The sequence below is a fragment of the Aricia agestis genome, chromosome 2 (genome assembly GCF_905147365.1).
Source record: "Aricia agestis chromosome 2, ilAriAges1.1, whole genome shotgun sequence".
Classification (NCBI taxonomy): Eukaryota; Metazoa; Arthropoda; class Insecta; order Lepidoptera; family Lycaenidae; genus Aricia; species Aricia agestis.
The window spans coordinates 8,901,295-8,926,874 of record NC_056407.1 but is presented as its reverse complement, the minus strand read 5'-3'; the positions used below and the strand labels follow the sequence as shown (position 1 = coordinate 8,926,874).

Genomic DNA, 25,580 nt, shown 5'->3' with positions numbered 1-25,580 from the left:
TATTTCGACAGTAATTTGTTTATCGTTTTTGAACTATAATGTGATAAATAAATTGAATAATACAAAAATATCTATCGACCTTAATCAACCGATGTAAATTCAGTTCTCGCTGATTTCGATTTGAATAATTTTAATCGAAAACTACCGTAAAATAATTAAAATATCTGTGCATTAAAATAGGTGTAAATTGGTGCCAAGTTCCAAATTCAAACAATCGGAGTGGGAGCGGGAAGCGGGCGGCGGGAGCGGGCAGCGGGCGCCACAACCTGTGTCCTATCAAATGCAATAATCGAAGCCGCGCGACGTGCATTCAATTATGCCTGAAAATTGAGTCTCATTAAAATAATAAAGCAGCCAACGGCGAAATCAAATTGAACGATAACAAAAGCTTGTGTTAATTCGAGGCGACAACGCTTTTTGCTTAAACCTGATAAGAGACATTCGACTTCATTCGTTTATTGATCAATTACCTATTATTATTCAATTATCTTCTATAATTTGTAATGCATTGTTTTTCATATGACAATAATTGCCGTAATTATAAATTTATGTGAGCGCGGATTGGTTCTTGAAAACTCTGCTACATGCTGATTAGTGATTACTGATAGGTCTTCGTATTGAGAGGTATATTTCATTGACTTCATAATAATTCATAGAGATGAACATTAAACAATTACTTACTATTAACATACCTAAGGCTTTACTAAGAATTATTATAAAAAATTATAAGAACAGAAAGAAAATTAAAAAGTAAAAAAATAGAGCTCTATACTCTACATTATTTTATAACAAGGTATTTTTTTTTAATGAAATAAGGGGCCAAACGAGCAAACGGGTCACCTGATGAAAAGCAACTTCCGTCGCCCATGGACACTCGCAGCATCAGACGAGCTGCAGGTGCGTTGCCGGCATTTTAAAAGGGAATAAGGTAATAGGGGAAGGTAGGGATGGAAAGGGAACGGAATAAGGGAGGGTAGGGAAGGGAATAGGGTAGGGGATTGGGCCTCCGGTAAAGTCACTCACTCGGCGAAACACAGCGCAAGCGCTGTTTCACGCCGGTTTTCTGTGAGGACGTGGTATTTCTCCGGTCGAGCCGGCCCATTCGTGCCGAAGCATGGCTCTCCCACGTCAATAGGTATAGTAACATCTATTGATCAATACTTGTATTTTCAAATTTCATTCTACAAAAATCAGTGCTGATTGCTAAATGAAAGTGTAAAAGTTTGCGAACTACGTTTTCAGTAAATGAAAAAGAGCCTTAAGCTTCGTCCTTTGAAACAACGATGAAAGACAAACTATTACCAAAGTGACTTCATATCGATAATAATATAATTGGCATATGTATACGGAGGCTCCCGTTTGCACTATAATAGCGGGTGGCTCAATGCAGCCCCAAATGCAATTGTGTACATTCGTGCGAGTATTGAGTTACAGTAATGCGATGGAAACATTTGCTTCTACTGATAGTTGTGCTGTACAGTCGTGATCAGTACGCCATGCGCCATGTTGCGATAACGCATTGTATTCGCTCGTTTATTAGTTATTGAGAATTAAAATAACAAAATTAGTAATTTGTAAAGTTATTTACTTTACAGAGCTAGGTTTTTACCATCTTGAAGTTTGAACCATGATATTATTATGAAAAAATTTTCATCGCATTTGTTCGGTCAAATTAGCGGACCTCTTTGTGTTTAAAAAGTTATAACTTTTACCAATGATAAGTTAGATTGTCAATAGGTTCATTGTAAAAATATGGCTTTTGGAGAAGTAAATTAATATACTTATTAACGCAATTACAGGTTATTTACAGCCGTTGAGTTAGAGAAAGACCTTTTAGTAGTTTAAACAGCTTTGTTGTACAGTATTTAGTACTAGATAACGGAGTTTATGGTAATTTCATTGATAAGTTGTAGTATAATATTATAAATTGCGTTATATTTCTATGTCATCACTATACGAGTGTAATTAATTAGGGATGCAGATATGTGTAATGATGATGATGAAACAATAATATCGTACCTATAGACGTGCTCCCCCATTCGGTGACCACTCGGTGACACTGGTGCCCATCCCGCAAATTGCTCTTTCCCAACAAATTGTCAATAAAACTCATCTGATTCGCAGTTAAACAAGCGAACGACATTATTAATTTATGCGATGTAATATGGCGCAAGCGTTGTCCGGATACAGTGTAAATTATTAATAGTGCTGGGGTAAAAATTAAGCTTAAATCGAATGGGTAGTTTGGATAGTAATGTCCGTTTTATGTTTCTATGGGTAGATTAATTTGGAGGGCGATAGCAGTCCCCGAAATCTGTGTAATAATAATCAAATGAGCGACGATATTTAAGGCCATATTTCGTTCTTGATGGATCTCGGGTCTAGTCGATTTTATGTGTTTGCTAGTAATTAGGTGCTCACACGAGGTAACCTGATAATGGGAGGTTTTAGAAGCGATAGAATCTGATATACTCGTCGTTTGCCTACGGGCCCAAGGCAGGCGCACAAAGCGAATACCTCCCCCGCGACTCGATGTTATCTTAAGAGAAAGCGATTACACAAATCTGAAGATGCCATTAATCCGGCTCGCTGCCCTCGAATGGCATCATGGTTTGTTTAATAAAATCGCGAATTTACATATCAAAACCTACAAAGGGGCATAATTGGACCCGATGACTTAGAAAACGTGGCGGGCGAGGTGGGCGCGCCACCCCCCGACAACAAACAAAGGAATTATACCCGCCTCAAGAAACTTTTAGCAATGGAAAACGCCTTAACAAACAGACTCGTGTGTATCTAATGAAATTCCTATGGTCGCATAACATACCCGTGAGAGCGGTGAGTGTTATTAGCGGAATTATTTCGCGGGGTGAAATCTTTGAAGGCGGCTGCTCTCTCGGAAAAGTTGCTAAGAAAATGGGTTGAGTACTTTTCGAGATTTCATTAGTTCGGAACTATGCGGCGTGCCACGCTAGGCATCTAATTTATTGGGTAGGCGTAGCCGGGAGAACGAATGGGCAGCGAGCATTCGGAATCGGAACAGAAGTGCCGAATCACGCCGCTTTGACTGCGGCCCGCCGCGCCACGATTCGTTAGGAGACAAAATATGTTTGGATTCAATTCCGCTATTTTTTGAGACGTAATTAGTGACGGTTCGGCCGAGTATTTCGTTCTGGCACAACTATCCGCCGTAATTAGGTGAGCCGGTGGACCCTTCGAATTCGTATTTTGGTAAAAAGGTGTGCGTGAAAAAAGTTAGTCGCGCCTCATTAAAATATCGTTATTGATTTTTTGTGCAATAGTCGAGTTACAGTCGACTGCCGTAAACACCAGTAGCAGAATCTCCGATCAGATAAATAACGCTCCTGACAAGTGCATTTACACTTTCTTAGTTATTATGCAAATGAGTCGGGTGTGCTTAATGATGTATAATTACGGAATTAAAGCTGTATTGCAATATCTTTATAATTTTATACCTCATTAGCTACATATTAAAAAAAAGAAACGTAATGATGGAATCATAGGGAAGATCAATAATCAAAATGACGAGACTGCGAATTTTCATACAAATTTTTACATTTTATATGAATCATTATCTCTCTTCCTCATTTGCGCTTTACTAATATCAAAGACTTGTAAATAAAGTCAGAAATTAAATTGAACTTCGTTTACAGGTTCGATGAAAACTGTGTTTGAGTTGGGGGCGATTCGTTACAAGTGCCATCTATTACCGGCGTTATAGAATGTAAATCGCGACGCGGTGAATTATCGAATCTATTAACTCACGGGATCTCGCAGATTACAGACGTTCGACGTAGACTATCGAAACAACAGACCATTTTCGATTACATACCCCGTAATATTCATGATATTAGATACAACGACATTTTCAATTTAAACCTATTAAAGATCTGCATTAAGTCTATAAATTCTGCATTATTATGTTCATGCTTTAAAGCCGATATAATATAAAGTGTACTCAGTAAAGTACTATCAAACTATAAAATCATATTAAGTACTTACTCAAATTTTGAGAATAAAATGTTTACTGAAATCAAAGCAATTAAATCTTAAATATTTTGTGAACTCTACATTTTCTACACCTTTATTTCCTTACTATTTTCCAGACTCTATCGTTTTTGAAGAAATGAATAATAGTCCTTCTCTTTGCCAATTTCCATGTCTACATATTCTTAAATCTTCAGTTCTCGTCTGGGGCAAGACGATTTGTACTAATTATAACGCGCGAACGACGCGAGATGCGATTATCTGCCGCGATTAGCCATCGTTTCCTCTGAAGTTATTGATTTAGATCCCAAGCAGTTAATATTTACTTACAACAGAAATAAGAAATCGATTTTCGAAGAAGCAGTCTGTAACGAATGCAAAAGCATAAAGTTTTAAAATAAAAAAAATATTTTCAAGATTTGTAATCAGTAACGAAATAGATGTTGACGTTCATTTGTTTCTGTTGCATTTTTCGAACTTAAATTAATTAATTTAATAACTGACTACACATTAATTAAGTAACTATGCCGCATAATGAAGTGATAACAAAACAAAGACATCCTAAGAAGTAAAAAAGGAAAGGGCTCTCGCACACGTGTACGATTGTGTGTCCGTAACCCAACACGTGGTAGAACAAAGGCGATGACAGACAGAAGTGTCAATATCCTCGATGGAGATTCATAAGATGCCCCTATAACACGGGAGGCATTTGTTCAGCAACAATAGCACTTTCATTATTCTGTGGGAAATTATAAAAAAAAAAACACTAAAATATCACACATAACGCAAATTTTCATTTAAGTTGGCTAATGAAAACAAATGAAATAATTCCCAATATAAACAATGAAAGACATGCTAATACATTCCAAAATGACGTCCTAAGAAAGCTTTTAGATTCTATTAATGTCGATATTCCGACCCCCTAAAGAGTTGGAAACACGAAATGGAATTATGCATTCCCCTAAAATCGCCATTAGTATTAGAGAGACAATTTATTCGGAACCGGGGATCAATATTGTGTTTTCCGGTGTCAGTTTGAATCATACCGCGCTGATATGCCTTTGATCAGTGTGAGCGATTAACGAAAACACCTGTTTTCATAGTAGAGATTTAACCTCTAGTATCGAAAATGGGATTTCACTGAAATAGGTAAATAAAAACAAACACAAAATATAAATAATACAAGTTTCATTTTAATTATAACATAACAAATGAATAATGATTGTGACGTTTTATATCCATTACATACTATCACATACCTATAATACGTAATAACCAACTTTATCTAAGTGTAGAGAAACGTATGACTTTAAGTTACAAGTGGAAACGGTAACTTAATTTTCAAATAATATTTAACATTTATAATTTGCAACCCCTAAAATCAAGAAAGCTACGTAAAATGATCTTAAGCGGGGACATACAAACACATTAATTAAAAGGAGTTAAAATAAACTTCAAAACTTTGTAACCTTCTTGGCCTCGCTAACTTTTACATTAACACCGAAAGGGGGAACGTTTACGAATGCACCGCACCTACTGCGGCGGTTTTTGTACCGACAGCAAAACAATTCAATTGTACCCGAGTAATTTTATACCAATTAGTAATTAGTATATCAAATAGTACGCAGATGAACAGGTGCATCAACTCCGTTTTGTAATTCCACTCGTAATTGTTCTGTGAAGGCATAAACGGGCATAAAAAGGAAATAAATTCTAAATGCTTTATGCTGACGTTTTATTACTTAATTTCGCCAACAATGTAACGCACGATTCAATAAACATAAGAAAAGGACGACCGTCGAATAAATCCAACAAATATTTTAATGGCCGCACGCACTGCGCCTCTTTATTGGCAGTATAAAGCGTCCGTAAACGAACCTACCCTCGCAGGACAGTCTAGCTAGTATAAAATAAATCTAGCGGAGTTATCGTCCACAATAAACGGTCGTCGCGGAAGGCTATCGTCGATTCCCACGCAAAGTTGCCGCTAATAAAAGCAACAAAATTATATATTCAAGAGTAAGGAGGTGGTGGTATAACAGTTAGGGCCTCTACGTGGTCCGAGTTACGATGCAAATTGCCGGGGAGGGGTGCGTCGATGCCTCGAACTGCGACTCGCAAAGATGGCCGCCGTAATTGTGAAATGAAATTATTAAGCATTGTCTTATGGATCGACCGCAGTCGACACCTGAGCTCCGCCGCGGATGCTGGCTCCCACCCCGAACACTTCACCTCTAGAAGTGATATCGTTTTATTCTGACTGCTTTATTTTATTCTATTTCATTTTATCAATAAAAGTATTTTTAAAACTGTTTCTTTTTTTATCACTACCATAATATTTTTAATGTTAATACTTATCAAAACAAGTAATTACAATCATAATCTACAGATTCTCAGACCGAGTCGTATCCATTCATTTCTGATGCCAGACACTACAACCCTAAGTTCTCGTCTGAAAGCTTTATGTTAAAATTTAAATCTACTTTGCAAAGAGTATTTTATACACGTGCTTCTGCAATTTTAATCGTTCATAAAGCTGGAAACGACTAGTACTATTACGTACCGCGGTATCGGGTGCTACGTCTCACCCTAACCTACCCGTTAACGTTTCAACTAAGTCTCCCGTGAATTTAGTATGCACAATGTTAATGTATTATAGAAGCCTTAATTATCCCGTTTGCGGTTTGCCCTGCGGTTCGACTGTTCGCGTTCAGTTCTGTTTCGATTACCAACACTCTTGTCTTTTGGTTTTGTAATTAATTTCATTTCAGATTCCATTTGACTTCCTATGTTGGCAACTAAAGTTTCCATTTTATGTTTTATAGGAAATACGTCTCTGATTAATTCAACGTTATTTTCAGTCGATTGAAATTTGAAAGTAAACTTTGCTTCTCGACGATATCAAACTGTTTTTCGGTTGAAAAGAATACCCTACTTATTGGCGATCAGAAATTCCTTTTTAATCCAACGGAGAGTTTGCGTTTTTTAATTTCACACAAAAAACGGCTCGGAGTCGGTGATCAATCAAAACTCGCGCTCGGGGTTTTTTTTTTCATTGCACTGCGAATACTTTCGCCTCTCTGTAACCACTATAAATGTGTTCATCATTTTATTTGCAAAAAAGAAATGGATACAGTTTGAATTAAATTAGTTTGATGGATTTACATTTGGATGATTTATCTGCGTGTTATAATGGCAATATTTTGTTTAATCACGACGTTATTATGATGATTACAAAAACCGATATTTTCATTTTAATTGCATTATTACTCAATTACTCTTTCAGTAATGGTATTGAAGTCTAACGTTTTTTAATGAAATGAGCCCTTCGAATGAACTAAATCCAAAATATTATCATAAACTTATTTATAATTACTGTAATCTGTATAATATATAATATTTAAACTTCCTTTCATTAACTATAATTTTATTTTATAATTAAATTACGGTGACTATTTTTAACATGTAATAATAATTAGTAAATGTGTGGGATGAGTCAGCAGTCATCGGACGTTTAACATTGACTGGCACGATAGTTAATCGCGCCTCGAACGTGATCACGAGAGAAAGTGTTGACACTGATCAAAGATTAAGTGCCAAATTGATAAATTAGAAGTGAAACATAATTAATATTAATAGACTAATTAAATCTTTTGTAAGAAAATTGGCCTTGACGACGATAATGGTCCGAGTAACATTCGACGATCACAAAAAGTAAAGCTCGGCGCACACTCGCATCGATAGTTTAAAACGGATTATCGCACGATTTTAAAATTCCACGACAAAAACCAAATCCTCAACCTTTCAACCGGCACATGTTTTTTTGTAATAACATTCGAAAGAATAACGACAAACAGACGTCCTAAGAGATAAGATCTGCGCCGTAATCTCCCCGGGATCCTATTAGTCGAGCACGCTTGGTGGTTTTTGAATATGCTCTTAAAGTTTCGAGTACTCCCACGCCGGGTTTTCCTGATCAATCACACTTTTTTGGCAAACTTTTATGCGATGGCGCCCTGGCGTGTAATTTCACGTGCTATTGTCGCGTAATCCGGATTATTCTTTGAATCGATTTTTTGCATTTAGATCACGTAAAAGGTTTACTTGAATTATGACTAAATGGAATTCTTTGTAGTAAGTAGTTAATTTTCTTTTTTTTTAGTAATTTTTATATTTATTAAAAAACAGGATTTATAATTTGTTTTGAGTCAAATAAATAATTCATCGCCGCCAATTAATAACCATTCGCTACCAAGGCGATTTTTTTAACCGTTAATTCATTACTGGTCACAAAATATGTGTGCAGTGCTTATAGATTGCCATTATTTCATTTATTAAATAAAAATATATAAACCTCAATATTATAAAAAACCTGCACTTTTAAATTTATTGAAAACTTACAGTGAAAAATTTAAAAACCAATGGTTTCAAATGTTCGCGGACTTTTCGTAGCAACAGTATCTGGTAGAACAAACAAAGAAACACATTACAAAGCCATAAAGCAAATCACAAAGAGACCGACTTCTACGTGTTGAAACTGATCCATCATGTCTCCTTTTAAAATAACAAAAACTCATACGACGCACACAACAGATGGTCCGGTAAAAAACACCACCCCACTCGCACAAACTTTGACTACCATCGTCCCAAATTATAAAATCAATTTCCAATTGATATATATTACACATGGAAAGCTAATGTTACACCTTTGTATATTAATAAAGCTATTATTTTGATAAATCGAAGCCGTTTGATAAAGTTATTAATATTCCCAAATATACTATTTCAATAAGTAATCAACCCCCTTACACTAATAAAATGTTGGTCAACAATGATGTTTTCTCTGTAAATATAAAAAAATACACGAGATATACATTAGATAGCGATTGATAAGACTACTTTACTAGCTGCTAGTTACGTCCATTTGAACAACAAACATCAATATCAGAAAGCAAACATAATATCGACCAATAAAGAGTCCACATATCAACATGCGAAATTCCAATTAGATTCCAAACGTAGAACGTGATAAAAGAACCGTTATTGAAGTTGCTTATCTGTGTAATTAGAATTGAACTAAGCTGGAACATTTACGTAATAATGGGAAATGTGGAGTACTGTACAGATGTTCGATAACTATATTGGATTTAGCAATCATTCGTGCAAATTAATATTGTTCGAGGGATTCGAATTCAATGACGACTAGATGCAATATCTTAAGTAATATGCATAATATTTAATCATGCAAATTCATGTGAAAAATGTTGGAGACGAAAAAAAGTACCCAAGTTAAGCAATCACATTATTATAAGACAGTCACCTGCTCCAGTAGAAATGCAAAACCACTTAAATGTGAATTATGGAGCAGACAAAACATAATGTTCTCTTGTAATCGTCGTAACCGTTAAAAGAGCCATTCAAAAAATTATCTCCCACCGAATTGGCGGGAACGCTCGCCGCGGATTCGTCATAAGGGAATGCAGCATCAAATATTCAATTTTAAAACCTCCGCTAAAAGCGAAACGTCATCGCCTCCGTACGCGCAGCTGGGACCCGACGATCTAAAATTTTGTTACAGATGGGACACGCACTTCAACGGAGAGATAAAATAAGAATTGCATTAGCAAAAGTGAAAATTTAAATGAGTACGACAGAAACATCGCCGCGGTGTTGATAAATCGACTTCAATAACTACCGAGGGGTGTGTTTACATTGACGGCATATCCGGAGCCCGCCGAAATTGCTCTGTCATAAACAAGAAAGCAGCATAGAGCAAGAAAAATTTCATTAGCGCCAATCAAACTGACGAGGTCCAAAATGAAGTCGGCGCGGAGAGTCGTAATCACGGACTTCAGGAGGCCCCCCTCGACGTGAGGTCTTATTAAAGGAATAATATTTACAAAACGAGACGCCTCAGAAATCCCCAAATTAAGATCTCGCCGAAACCCGCCCAACTTCCACAAAGTGGAATCATTAAATTAAAAATGTAAACTTTTCTCTTAGCGAGGTAATGGGCATCCCGATGTAGATAAATAGATGGAATAGCTGCAAAAAGGAGCATTTTCCTGTTCATTAAATTTTTCCTTCGCTTTTTTATTTCGACCCCTGGTGCTAATTTTGTTGGAATTCACGCCCCTCGACTCCACCCGCCGGAGCTCAATCACAGAAATTTTATATCCGGAATTAAATAAGTACCCGACCGAATTACGAGCAAAATTTAATACGAGCTTATTTGGCCGAGGTATCTTTCGTAACTAATCAGATACAGGGCTTTGCTGATGGCGCCGACTCGGAGCGACGTTTTCATTACTTCTCGAGAGGGTACGGGAGTACTCGAGTAAAGCATTTAAAAACGGCAGACAAGAAATTGTCATCATTGGCAAGTTTCCGAGGGTGGTTTACGTGGGTAATTCGATTGTCTATAAGATCGAGCTCGCTGCAGGAAACGGCACAGGTCGGTGGCAAATGCAATTACATCAACTAATATGCTGTCTGCAACCTTTACGTCGCAGCGCCTGTTTACCCGAGCCTTATGGCTCGGGTAAACAGGGTAATCTCGTCCAAGCATAAAGCTTATGCTTTATGCTTGGACGAGATTACCCGCTACATTCAGGTACTTTTACTATTTTTCATTTATACTTTGTCAGTTTTACATCTTTTGTGCCCTACAGTGATAATAATAATTATTAGAAAGCTCTTATTTGCGTGTGTACCTTAACTTGTGATTTCATCAAGCGTTGCACGATTAGCGATATAAAAGTGAATACAATATGATACTCATAAAATAAATCCAATAAATGAAACCGTATCTGCATTTTAACCGACTTTCAAAAAGGAGGAGGTTATTAATGTTGAAGTTATTATATTCTGGTATCGATTGTAATACAGTAAACGAACTCTGAAAGGATATCCAACATATTAAACGTTCAATTGCCATTCTGACCGTGCTATCGGATTCCTTTATAGGATATTGATTGGTGCAAATAAGGAAATCGAATTATTCAACGTCCGCCCGTCATTTGTTTTCACTCCCCTACAGCAAAGATGAAGAAATTCTTTCTGAGTTTTCGATTACTTGTCCAATTAATTTTATAGATTCATTTGTCTTAGATGTTTTGAGTAATGCACTCGTCGCACACTCGATAAATCCAGCTGCGGTAGGTACAGTCGAGTGGACATTCGCACATAAATAAAACGCAGTATTTAACATTTACATCGCCAACAGTACTCGTACAAAGTTGTAACTTTTTATTGGTGTATCAGCATCATCGAGAACGCACCATCATTATTTTACTGCTTGTAAAAAGTTATCTAATGTTAATAGCTATTACTAGTAAGTAATGACAGCGCTAAACATACTTTGCTTTTAGTTGTTAACGTATTTTTTTCTATGGCGTCTGCTGTTTACCTGGCTCCGGCGCCATGAATGTGTGTCTGTTTGTCTGTGTGTGTTTATCTATTTCCGCATAACTTTTGCTGTGTTGTTGGATAAAAATTTGAAACTAACTATGTCGAAATATATTCAATGAATCATACAAATCTTTGGGTATTCTTCTAAAATATATTTTCCTATGATCTACAAGAGTCAACTATTTTGATAATTGCATAATTTCTTTCGTTCCATACAATGTAATACATAATTTATGGAAATGTGTGATTGTACTTATCAAATTATTCAATTAGGAATCATTATGAATAGTCAGCATATGATTGATTTTATAAATAGTTGCATAAATAGACTGTACTACCACAATTTAAACACTAAACAGTAGACCATCTTCAATATAGACACTTCTAAAAAGTTCGGTCCGAGCGCAGATAAGTACACAGGGTGATTTAAAATTACTTTAAAATATGGGAACAGAATATTATACAATATCAAGTCGTTCATAAAACTCTGTTGTTTTGGATTTCAAGGACACAACCTACTTTACTGTGTGATATAACACTGTATTACTGTCCAAGTCGGTTTCTGCTCGAGCGGTCGGCACCCCATTTGCATTCCCATAATTGACACCCCGAGTGGATGCGCCGGGGAACGTATGGAGTATGAAGTGTACGAGAGTCAGGATGAGAGGGAAAGTCCTCCGGTTCTTACGCTCGTACGCGCAAGTAGGTGAGTGGTCGCTGACAGTCGGTGTGAAGCCAGTCATGACGTAATTGGTAAAAAACGCACCCACTGTAATGATAACGAAATTGCGTCGCTGATAAATGATAATAATTATTATTGCCGCTTCGTAACGTTGCGTTTCGATGTTAGTTGTTACTACACAATCATTATTGTTCGCAATTCTTCAACTGAGCCACGAATATGAGCAAATTGAATTATATTTCAATTAGTACCTCAAAGTGAATAAATCAAAAGCGCATTCCGTAATCGCGTTAAAATACAAGCAATTGTATGTAGCGGACGTGGCGGGCGAGGTGTGAACCCTTTACAAAATTATTTCCATTCCGTTTTCTGAAGTGAAAATTACCAGCGGACGGTCAAAGGGTAAACGATTTAGTTATTTGAAATCATCCTTTGTTTGTTTAAAAGGCGTTAGAATGTAAACTGATCCTTTGTTGTGATTTCTGTTTTCTCCACACGTTTACCTAGGTTATATTGTATTTATTTTTGTTTATGTTTTGAGAGCTACGTTATTTTATTTTACGCACCGTCACAAAAAAACGATGACTATTTTCTTCTATTCGAATCTTTTTTGTGCAAATTTTGGCTCCTCCAAATTGTGGAATCATGTTATTGAGTAACCAAAACAAAAGTATATTGGGGTATCTTTGTCCGTCGCAGCGTGTCGTCGCTCGTCAAAGGCCGCTCGCGGTGGGGCGCCGCCGGTAGCTCGCGAGGTTTTTGTGCGGCCAGCGTTTATCAAACACGATAATAGTCGGCTTTATGGCCCAACAAAAGGAGCGTGCCAACGGAGGCGTTAAATCCTTTACGATTTGACGATGATCATCAGGTATTTGTCGCGGCACCCATTTGGGATCTCGCACCTCGAGCGTGAGTAACACCGATGTGAATGTGGAAATGCATGTGGTTGTGTACTGTAAACTTTAATTATGTGACAGTTATTCTGTTATTTATATTTGCAAATCCGTGGCTCATAAAATTATATTTTATTACTATCGTTTATAGGTACTCTTACTTTTTACGAGAGCTGCTACTTCGATGCGATTATAGGTGTCGCTGAATAAAAGAAGTAAAAATTTCACGTTTCAACTATACACACACATGCTAACAACTTAAACACATACAATCAAAGATACACACATACTACGACTCGTAAATTTATCTGTGATTTTAGGATTTCATCTATACGTAATTACAGAAAGGGTGTAACTCGGAAGCAAAACAACGACAACTAACAACCACCCACAAGTACTTATTCAAATACATTTAAAACAGTAAAAGTTCACACAGTCAAAAATGTGCTCGATTCTCGGGCGCTAGCCCGGCCGATCGAGCATCTTCGAAATCGCTTCCGATCGAGGATGCGGTCACAGAATTTAGCAATCATCGGCAAAATAAAACCATAACACATCGAAAATAACAAACATTGAGAAGCAATTTTGTTTGGAAAAATGATACTGTTCGAATGTCCTGCGTCGCGGGTGTGTCGCATGTGTCGTGGTCTTCCAAGCTACCCCCGAGTCCGCCGACCGCCGGGACTCAACGAAACCGAACGCGCGAGTTACTGACATACCTGTCGGGCGCTTTCATTGACAGGCACCTGAAATAAAGAAAAAAATCCATCCAATTCGTTGAAAATTTTAAATTTAATAAAAATTTTGGGAGCAGCGTTCGACACAGATAAATTTACATGCACATTAGATCTTGCTACAGCCTTCGCACGGTAAAAACGTGGGGGGACGTTTCGTCGGCGGCTAAAAAATGTAATATGAAACATTGAGTTGAAACAAAAATTAAAAGTAAACATCGAAAAAAGAGCGATCAGTAGTGTGGCAAAACGGTTAAAAACAACATTGCAAGATGTATTAGGACAGTTGTTAAAATATGGGGTAGCGGGTAGCGGGTAGCTGCGGCGATATAGTGCGCCTGCACGCGATCATGTTTGCGCACCCCGCGCCCGCGCCGCGCACTGCGCACACACCACTGCAACTGCGCAACAACATTGCATTTTATTCCATTTATTATTTCATTGATTAATAACATGCTACATTTTATTAGCATCATAGCCCAGCGAGGCAATGATTAGCCTGGGCCTGTAGACAAGTGGCAAAGCGCTAACGCTAACGCTAACGCTAGCGCTACAAAATGTATGCGATTTGACATAAGTCATCGCTTCGCTAGCGAATACTAATGTCAAATCCATACATTTTGTAGCGCTAGCGTTAGCGTTAGCGTTAGCGCTTTGCCACTTGTCTACGGGGGCAGGCCACAAACCATCTAAAATAAGAATGTCCACAATGGCCAGGCTAAGACTACCTGTCGGAGCAGCTAATCCTAGGAATATAATTTGTAAGTAGTATTATTTTAGTAAAATTTAAATTTAAGAAATATGTACCTTAAATATTCTTGTTTTGATTGCCTGTAAAAAGCTCTACAAGAGCCTTAACTTTTAATTTTTAAAGTTGGTAAAGAGAATTCTACATTTTAAGTGCATACCCTACAGTTGGTACTGTAAATTAAAACTTAAAAGTAATTGTAGTTTCCATGTTATTTTGACTCGTTGTCCCAAAAGAAGCCCACTTACTCCATATCAATTCTATTTGATTAATGTCAATCTTAACAAGCGTGTATAGGAGCGTTTTAAACAAAAGGGCATACGAAATAACTAACCGTTTAATATTGAGTCATTACGATATTGTCCGGCTCCGGCCCCATCCCAATGGACGAATATTACATTATTACCGGACTGTATCACGCAAACGAAATCGTAAAATTGAAGGGAATCAATTTTCATTAAGTCCAAATACATAAAAATGAAAAAATTGATCACGATTAAGGAAAATATGGATTGATTGGATCCGTTTACCGAAAAGGAGTAATGAAAATCCAATCTAATATATTATTGAAATAGAGATTAATTTATTTTTATTTTTTTGGGCATTTTTAAGAACAGAATTTTAAACCTTTGCAAATCAAATCTGCATACTTTGCAATTATTTTTTTTTTACCGTAGAATAATCAAAGTGATAAATTAACAAAAGGAAATCCCTTATGTTTTTTTAGAAAATGTTGTCCTCAAAATCAGTAAATGTTTGAATATTATTTTCCCATTTCTACTTTGGCAATAATAAATACATGCTAAGCTTGATAGTGATAGCCTTCCCCTAACTTACAAGTATGTAGCATATGAATACTATTTTATTCCTTCATTTTTTAATTGTCACTAAACAAGCTGTTCGAACACTTTAATTAAAGCTCTCGACGGCGCGTTTGCCTACAAACAAACGTAATGAATTCAAAAGGTGTTCGAAAAAAGCCATCTATCAATATTATAATACAAAAAATAATGCAAGTCAGTTAATAATCCCGAATCGGCAATCGACAATGGAAATAAAGTCACAGTCATTTTTTTAATAATGGCAACTCAGTTTTTCTTTTTTATCGCCACCCTAGGTTCGTTTGACATTTGAACCGGCTGATGACTCGGCCGCCATGATTGATCGCTCGACCCACTAAATAAGTGCAATTTAGCGTTTATTTTCCCTCCTATTCAATAGTTGTTATTATTAGCTATGTTATTACTGCATAAATTGTTCCTCGCATCAATCTGCTTTCGAAATATTCGCTCGGCTCATATAGAGGGCATTAGAGGCAGCCTACGAATAATAAAATCTAAGGAAACGTAACTTCTATAGGTCTACCAGAATCTGATGGCAATTTTTGACGGCAGATTTTCAAAAATATCCTTGATCATTGGATACATTTTTATATTTGCATGTTTAACACACAGAATCAGACGCTATTAGAAAAAAAACCGCCCAAGTGCGAGTTGGACTCGCCAGTGAAGGGTTCCGCAGCAGCAATAAGGTTTATTTCTATAAATTAAAAGGATTTTGATTTATTTTTTGGAAGAGTTTCTCTCGCTAACTATTCAGGTTAAAAAAATGATATTTATAGAAACCTGAATATTATGATTTTTGAAGACCTATCCATAAATACCCCACAGGCATAGGTTAGATGATTTTTTTAATTTCAGTTGTACCTATGGGGACTCCTAGAATTTTTAATATTTTTTTTCCATTTTTGTATCAAAATCTTGATGCGGTTTACATGCTACATCTACTTACCAAGTTTCAATAGTATAGCTCTAATAGTTTCGGAGAAAAGTGGCTGTTACATACGGACGGACAGACAGACAGACAGACAATCTATAAGGATTCCGTTTTTTGCCATTTGGCTATGGAACCCTAAAAGGGATCAAAATGTTTCATTCCAATTACCCCGGTATTGCTAGAGTCAATTTATTTTCTCACTTTTTGCCATAGGATTCTGGTAGACCTATAACTCCCATACTATTACCGTTTTAAGTTTCGAACTGTAATGTAACATCAGCCTGATACCGCTGAAGGCCACCCAAATATTGCAAATGTATTGAAAATGTGTGTACACTTTTTTGACAAGTATTGTGGAACATGTTTTTTGACGGAGTTACTTTTCCTTCGTTTTTATTATTCGAAGGAGGCAGCATATTTAAGGATATAAGCCTGTCAGTGACAAAGTTAATATAAATACGCAACTTGAGAATTATTTATTTTAGGACAAAAATCTAACAATTTCAATCAATTACACCTTTGATTTGATAATAGCAAAATACACTACGAATTAATGTAAAGTAAAAAAAGAATAACAATATTTAATTATTCAAATCCTCAACACACGACAGCAATTAAAATTTTAGCTATGATACTTAATTACTCATAATATTTTAGCTTAATTTTACGACCAACAGTTCTGCAAATCTACAATTTTAGAGAGCTTACAGAGAGCTGTTGAAAATCTTATTATTATCAACAATTCGGTAAAAATCAGAAATAGTAACAATATTTACATACAAATTGAATGTTGAAGTGTAACTGGTATTCATTTGTTAATACGCTATGTCATTCGAACACCGGCGCGGATTGACAAAATGTATTCAAAGCAAAATCAATTTTAACATATTCAATAAAAGTTCACTTTTCAAGTAACTAAAAGCTACGATTGCTTGAACGTCTTCTCATACCTTTAGTTCTAAATTAAAACCTATGCCAATGAAATTAAGATCGAAAGTGTATTGTTATGGGCGCATAACTCAAAAATGACTGACCGAGAACAATTTATCATCGAAGCAAGTATCCGCCCAAACCGTAACGAATGCCTAGTAAATAAATTGACCACTAACATTTGAAGTTCGTGATGTTCCCTTCGACACGAGATCTAGAAACGATATTGTTAATGTTACTAAGATGTAACAACAAAATCAAGTAATTAATTCTTACCAATAATAAGTAAACTTAATTGGTAGTTACACTATACAGACATTATACAATATTTTGCCCTTGTCGGATACGTTAAAAAGTACCGAAAAGGTCTTCTTGCTATAAAGGGGGTTAAACTTTAAAGCTGTGTGCTATTTCATTTTAAAAGCAACTATGTCATATTCATTTAGGAAATGTCTGAGTTTATAACTCTAATATACCTTACACAATTTTTTATAATAATAATATAATATATTTCAGACTTTGTTCTATTTCCAATATCAGGTACTTTTTCATCATCTTTCTCTATGGGGTACTTTCATTTTCAAAACACAAAAAATCTTCCAAATCTATAAACTTATACAGAATCAGCAATATTTTACTAGAATGATGATCTAGATTCTAGGGAATTGACGCTAGTATAAATTAGGTTTGACAGGTTTAGGAATTAGATTGATACGTTTCGTTCTAGCCTCGCTACAATTGACAGTGACGGGCGACGGGCGACGGGCGGGATGTGGGGGTCTACCAGACTATTTGAGCCACTAATATACACTATAGGAAAATTTAATACACCACACCGGTTTCGGTTACGGTGGTTTCACTGAAACCACCGTAACTGCTTGGGACAGCACGGTGTTGGGATTCGAAACCGCAGGGGGCAAATGCTGGTCAACTTTCTCGAAAAAGAGGGGCTCTTCTTGATGAATTCCTTCTTCAAAAAGAAGCCACAAAGAAAGTGGACATGGCGAAGTCCTGACTCTGTGGTAAGGAACGAGATAGACTTCATCATTACGGATCGGAAGTATATATTTAGGGATGTCTCTGTGATCAACAGGTTCAATACCGGTAGCGATCACCGACTACTGCGAGGATCCTTGAGTGTATGCTTCAAACTCGAAAGAGCCCATATGCTGAGGTCTACTCTCCGACCCAACTTTCAACAATCCGTCGCTGATACCCAGAAATTTCAGTTACAACTGAGAAGTAGGTTCGACGCTCTTAACATCTCGGAAACTACAATGGAAGTTGACGAGGCTTTAAATGCAATTGTGGAGAGCATACGGGTCGAAGGTGAAAGGTTTTGCAGGACCAAGCATGCGGGCAGGAAATCCAAACTTTCGGATGAGACACTCAAACTTATGAGGGAGCGGAGGGAAAACACGGACTCGGGTTCGTCAGATGTAAAACTTCTCTCGAGGCGAATACGGAAACTTATACGTAGAGATCTTTACCGCTCGAATACGCTGAAAATCACGGAAGCGATTGAGCGGAATAGAGGGTCTAAAGTTTTCGTAAGGCGTCTCGGGAGGAGTCATCTGACGAAGGTGAAGAATAGTGTGTGTGGCCAAATCGTTTCCTCACGAGGTTCTGTCCGAGATCGAGGATTTCTATAGCCGCTTGTATGCTTCACATGCTTCGCAACCTGATCCTCGTGATGACGACCCGCGTGCCAAACTCACCCGGCATCTTTCTGGCGAGCTTCCTGACGTCAGTATAGGCGAAATCGGATTGGCTCTGAAACAACTTAAAGGGGGAAAGGCCCCGGGGAGGGACGGAATTACGATCGAACTTCTCAGAGCGGGAGGCGAACCCGTCTTGAGAGAACTTCGTAAAGTCTTTAATTTTGTCCTTCAACGGGGAGTTTCCCCCGAAGAGTGGCTTAAAAGCGAGGTGGTTCTCTTTTTTAAGAAAGGCGATAACACCCTTCTTAAAAATTATAGACCAATCTCGCTTTTGAGTCACATATATAAGTTGTTTTCTAGGATCATTACGAATCGCCTATCCAATAAACTTGACGAATGCCAGCCACCGGAGCAGGCTGGGTTTCGCAGAGGCTTTAGCACCATAGACCACATCCACACCTTAAGGCAAGTTGTACAAAAGTCACATGAGTACAGGCAGCCATTGTGCCTTGCCTTTGTGGACTATGAGAAGGCTTTTGATTCTGTTGAGACCTGGGCTGTTCTGGAAGCCCTGCAACGATGTCAAGTCGATTGGCGTTACGTCGAAGTTTTGAAAGGTCTTTATAGTGCCGCGTCTATGTCCGTCCGAGTACAAGGCCAATCTTTTTGCATCGAGGAGTGAGACAGGGGAATATTATTTCCCCGAAACTGTTCACAAATGCGTTAGAGGACGCCTTCAAGACCCTAAACTGGAAAGGACGTGGCATAAACGTTAATGGCAAGTACCTCTCACACCTTCGTTTCGCTGACGATATCGTCATATTGGCAGAATCGTTGGAGGACTTGCAGGAAATGTTGAACGACCTAAATGAATCTTCCTGGCGGATCGGTCTCGGGATGAACTTGGACAAGACGAAAGTTATGTTCAACGAACATGTTCTCCCGAGTACGGTTGCAGTTAACGGTGTCTTTCTCGAAGTCGTAACGGAATATGTCTATTTGGGGCACATACTGCAGATAGGTAGACATAACTTCGAGAGAGAAACCGATAGGAGGATACAGTTGGGTTGGGCAGCATTCAGGAAGTTAAGCCACATTCTCACGTCACATATTCCGCAGAGCTTGAAGACGAAATTCTTCGACCAATGCGTGCTTCCCGTTATGACCTACGGGGCGGAAACCTGGCCTTTTACAGCAGGGCTAGCTCGTAAGTTTTCCGTCGCTCAGCGTGCTATGGAGCGCGCTATGCTCGGAGTTTCTTTGGCGGATAAGCTTCGAAATGAAACAATTCGTCAAAGAACTAAAGTCACCGACATAGTGCAGAGAATCAGTACGCTGAAGTGGAACTGGGCTGATCACGTAGCTCGAAGAACAGACGATCGCTGGATTAAACTTACTCTGGAATGGAGACCAAGGCTGGGAAATCGGGGTGTAGGTCGACCTTCAACTAGGTGGGACGACGATCTCCGGTTAGTTGCAGGCCCATGTTGGATGCGAGTAACAGGAGATCGGTCATCTTGGCGTTCATTGAGAGAGGCCTATGTCCAGCAGTGGACGACTATAGGCTGATATGGTGGTGCTGGTTTCACTGAAACCAGGCCCGCACTACATGAGTACTCCTTTGCCCAAGTATGTTCGTTATACAGGAGCAGCTCTCTTCCCTTGCTATCGTATCCCAATGTGTAAAGGATCAGGAGATCGGCCTGCATTATCCTTACAAAATTACAAAACATCGTATTTCTTAAAAACGTACTTATGTAAACGTATACGTACTCAGAAAATGCTGAAGCTATTTGTAGAAATATATTTTATATATTTTACACAATGTCATACCAAAAAAATATAATATACACATTTGAAAAACATAACCGCCTTTCTAGTGCGGTTGAATATGAGTAAATAACATGTACATACTATAAAATATATAATCATAAATGAGCAACAAAATTAATCTAGAAACAAGTACTTGAAAGATCATTAGATTCAAACGAAGTCTACACGGGATAATACTGCAAAAGTTAAAGTTTCTAGGAATCGAAGTGTAATGGAGTCGAAACTCCCACACGCTTTCTTGAAATAATTAAATTATTGTACAAGAAAACTTTTCTGTAAATGTATACGTAAACATAAATAATGATCTGCTTGAGGGCTCAAATATTATGGGGCTCTCAATTAAAACGTAGAAATAATTACTTTCCACCCCTTCGCAAATCAGATTAATAGAATTATTAATACAAGTGGATGAATCTTCGTTCTCCGCTACTGTAATTCCAATAACAATAATGAAAATTATTTATCGAATTTGAAAATAAAAAAATATTTAATGTCTTTTTTGACAAACTAATATTATCTTTTTTTATATAAACTGCGAACTATATTGCAAGCATTTTAAGCAAGTCGTTTATTAAATCAGTAATAAAATGTTATGATTATAAAATAACGTGTTCTATAATGTTTTAAAAAAATCAACTTAGTTAAAAAATTGTGTCTCAACCCTTATACCACACCTGTCCAAAAAGTTTTGAAGTAACCAACGGAAAGAAAAGCTGAAAAATAATTGCGTACAATATTTATTCTCCCGTGGGCATTAATTTTCCTACCTTCATTTTACTTGAGAAGCCAATTAGGGTATTATCTCCAAATCAATGTTATATTTTTATTTATTTGGAGTAGATATGCTTATTCCTTCTTCCATAAATGAAGTAAAAATCTAAAAAGTTAATTTTTTTACATAAATTGTAAATATATATATATATATATATATATATATATATTTTACAAACGCACAAAAATATTAATATATTTGTCGTGTTCACGACTCAGAACTAACGCCCTATAAGGTCACAGATATAAGGTGTCAAAAATGTATACGTTTCTTCTAAATTATAACCAATCAACACAATTTTGACGAACCCTTCCCCTTCTCAGCCGAAATACCTTTATTTTTCTTATTTATAGTCGCAAGAATTATTGTTATATCTAAATCATTCGAGTCTTTTCTCGGTTCGTGGTAATCCTGGGATCAAAATGTTTGCCCATTGCTAATTAAAAGGGTTACTTTTTAAAACAGGCGATTAATCAGTGCCGTCTCGTTGTTTTACAGTGCCATGTACCCTCGTGTTTTATTACACTCGAAAACGTTTGTTTTATAAAGTGAAAAATAATTTATAAGCTTTATTAAAATTTTTGAAGGTATTTTGAGGTTATTATCAAATTAATTTCAAGCAAGTTTTGTAAGACATACCGTAATTATAGGTACTTAGTGGTTTTCTTTTCATATTTTACTAACAGAAGAATATTTTTAGCAAAAACCTACAAATTATGATCTATTATAATAAGTTCTTGCTAGTCAATAGTTACATGAAATTAATATTATAACGAAATGTTTAACCACAGAAGCGATCCGCCGCGGGGCTCGGCCAGTGCACGATTTATTTCAAATAGACATAATACAATACTACGTTCCGTTTAAGGGGATATTCCTCCTTAGATCTTAGTGCTTAAAGCTGTGCTTATAAATAAAGCAAGAGCTACATTGCAGTAGTCAAAACTGGTTAAGAAAGATGCCTGAACCAGTTCTTATTCAATATTATTTAAGACTATATTCATGATACGTTCCTACATATTTATTAAATCGTACATGTCTATTAAAATTAACGATATACGTAATGACTAATGATATAAATTAGGTTTGCTCGCACGCAATTAGTGTAGAGCTCTACACTTTAAACGTACTTAGTTATGCACTTCCTTCGTTCCTCGCTTACGTGAAATATAGTGAACGTATAGCTAGCCCAAAAATCCACCAAGTTAATAAAGATTTGAGGAAATTACTTGACACAAATTGTTCAATTTCCATATTCATTCCCCTGGGTTGGCACTAGCGTTTCCGGGCATACATCACTCGGACATATTAAGGCATTAGGGATGGTTCGTACGATTCCGGAAATACTATATTGCGGGTAACTACAGTGGTCTGCTAAATACCCGAAGATTTATTCTTGCTAACTTTCCAGAATATTATCACTTTTTAGGGTTCCGTAGTCAACAAGGAACCCTTATAGTTTCGGTCTATCCGTCCGTCTGTCTGTCTGTCTGTCCGTGATTTTGCTCAGAGACCTACAAAGCTGTAATTTGGCATGAATGCACATATTATTGATGCCGACAAAATGGTAAATGAAATCTTTAAAAAAAAATATGGTCAACATAAATTTTTTTTAAAGATTTACATCCCTACACATCAAGCAGAGATGAATTTATTTTTTCACGTCCACCCCATCGTGTGGGGTGTCGTTGGATAGGTTTTTTTTAAATATTATGAGTATTCATAGATCATTTTCCGATTTAGGGATCCGTTTGTAAAATATTAAGTTTTAAAGTGGAAAAAATCGTTAGAGTCCAGTGTCCCCCCCCTTCTACCAGCTAACGGTTGCTTCTGAAAATGTGAAAAAATTCACGGGAGTAGGAAATATGCTGAATTTAAAAGGAAAATATAAAAAATTAGCAGTACTGAGCAACCCTACATTGCGCGTGGCCCGACACGCACTTGGCCGGTTTTTCTTTTAATTTCTTCTATAAATAATATAATTATTAATGAGTACACTTTATGTTTTTACAGACCTGCAGTGTTGTATCGATGTTTAAGCTCTTTATTAAGTTTTAAGATATTCAAAAGTAATTAGTTTATTTACCCAATAACAATTTTATTTTATTTTTTCTAACATTAAAGCATAAAGAACAGAAGTTATCTAGTAATTAAAATATTTTCCAACATTATGTATAAATTGTTTCAGTAAGGTATTTCAACGATTCAATCAGTGAAAATTAATTGAAGAACACGAGCGAATCGTCACAGCAACTCACTTGAAACAGGCCAAATTACTATCTAGCCGACTAAAACAAGCACGTAATTACTAAATTATAGAACTGAACGTTATTAATAAACATTTATATTGTTTAATATTGCTCTACATTTTGCTTTGCTAATGCAATGGTTTCAGATTTTAAGTGATTGACAAACTTATTCTGAGTTTTCAGCAGTTACAATTTAAGCTTGAACTCATTGCACGTACATGTACCATTTAAAACAATGATTTTCAGCATATCACTGACCTACGGCTACGTTATTTGGTCAGGTTATGTCAAGTCAACCGTAGTCCTGAATCGTGATGGTCTTGTCGATCGGTCTTGAGATAACCAAACCAAAACTTATAACTAAAAACTTTAATAGGTGCAGTGTAAACTGCCAATTAAGACCAATTTCACGAATAAAAGTATCAAATTTTCCACGTTACAGATCACCCGGCGCTAACAATGCGGCATCGACGAACGTACAATTACTCAAACAGACGTGGAAACGGTCTGATGTTCGATTGACACGAAGCTTATGAAACAGCACAATAATTAAAATCGTTGCCGATTAAAAAAATACCTGAGAATTCTGATCGTCTGATAAAAGTCACGATTGTTTGTTGCATATAGAAAAAGCATGCAATAGAGATAAGAAGTTACACGGCTCAGCGACTCGCGTACCTAATTGCATTTCCTACTGTGTTACCGCAGAACTATTGTGACTCTATATACTCGTATTATAATCTAATTAGTGACTACATTACTGCGACGTCGGCAGACGGAATATAAGCTCTTTGAGAAGCCCATAATTCAATTTGGGTAATATGCTTACTTTTTGACAGAATTATGTACATATTTCACAAATTTTAACGGTGCAATGCCCACGGTAATTCGAAACCTAGATCGAGGTATCGGTGCTTCATCAGTAACGTGACTTGTGTCATCATCGTTATCAGATCGATTTCATTGAAATATTTATCAGAAATCTCTGTAAATATAATGTTCGAAAGTTGAGGTACCCGCAGACATGACTAAAGTTGCCTGTGTTTTCTGGCAAGTAAAAAAATAAAAATTGTTTTTGTAAAGTAACAAACATTTTCAGAATCTACCTGTTGACCTACCACCGGTTCGGGAACTAACCAGGCGAGAAGAATCGGCGTAAGAAACTCTCACGGGGCCTCTTTTTAACTGACTTCCAAAAAACGAGGAGGTTATATTATGTTCGGCTGTGTTTTTTTTTTTTTTGCAAAGAATTTGAAAACAATAAAAATTACAAAATTGATCATTCATTATTACCATCATGTTATCGTCCTAATATATTCTGTCGGCACCTTCTTGTAATCATGAACAATAAGTTCGTTCATAAATTTCTTCCTTAATGATAAGACGTGGATTAGGCCACCGGGATAGCAGGATGTACTAATCTTGTTTGAACATTGTGTAAGTGCGCTTTATGATTCTATTACACGGAGATAAGAAGACAATTCATATCCTACGTCAAAATTTCAAACTACGAGTACATTGTGCTTATACTATCACACGCTGAAATTCGGTCATTGACCTATCGCTACTATTTTTTCTTTTACAAATCCACGAATTTTTACCTGTCCCTCTTGTATAGGTATGGATAGAAGCGAAATAGAGATATATTGAGAGATTTGGATCTGGAAATTGATTGATTATGATTAAGAAAGACTAAGTACTAGCCCAAAGTGCAATTTTTACTTGTTCGGTAACCAGAATATTAGGAAAGTTTCATTTTTAGGGTTCCGTAACCCAAAGGGTAAAACGGGACCCTATTACTAAGACTTTTATGTCTGTCCGTCGATCCGTCCGTCTGTCTGACTAGCTAGACTTCTGAAATTTTCACAGATTGTGTATTTCTGT

The 25,580-nt window shown here is 36.8% G+C and overlaps 1 protein-coding gene across 6 annotated transcripts in view; it reads right to left on the bottom strand.

Annotated features, from left to right (window-relative positions):
* LOC121739772 (dachshund homolog 1) overlaps positions 1-25,580 on the bottom strand; it is a 135,339-nt gene that overhangs the window by 90,162 nt on the left and 19,597 nt on the right. For 2 of the 6 annotated variants that reach the window (XM_042132330.1, XM_042132331.1), the window contains exon 2: positions 13,713-13,739. The exons of the other annotated variants lie outside the window; for them this stretch is intronic. In XM_042132330.1, coding sequence (XP_041988264.1) covers positions 13,713-13,739 — 27 coding nt within the window. The remainder of the gene's footprint in view (positions 1-13,712; positions 13,740-25,580) is intronic. 6 annotated transcript variants of the gene reach the window in all.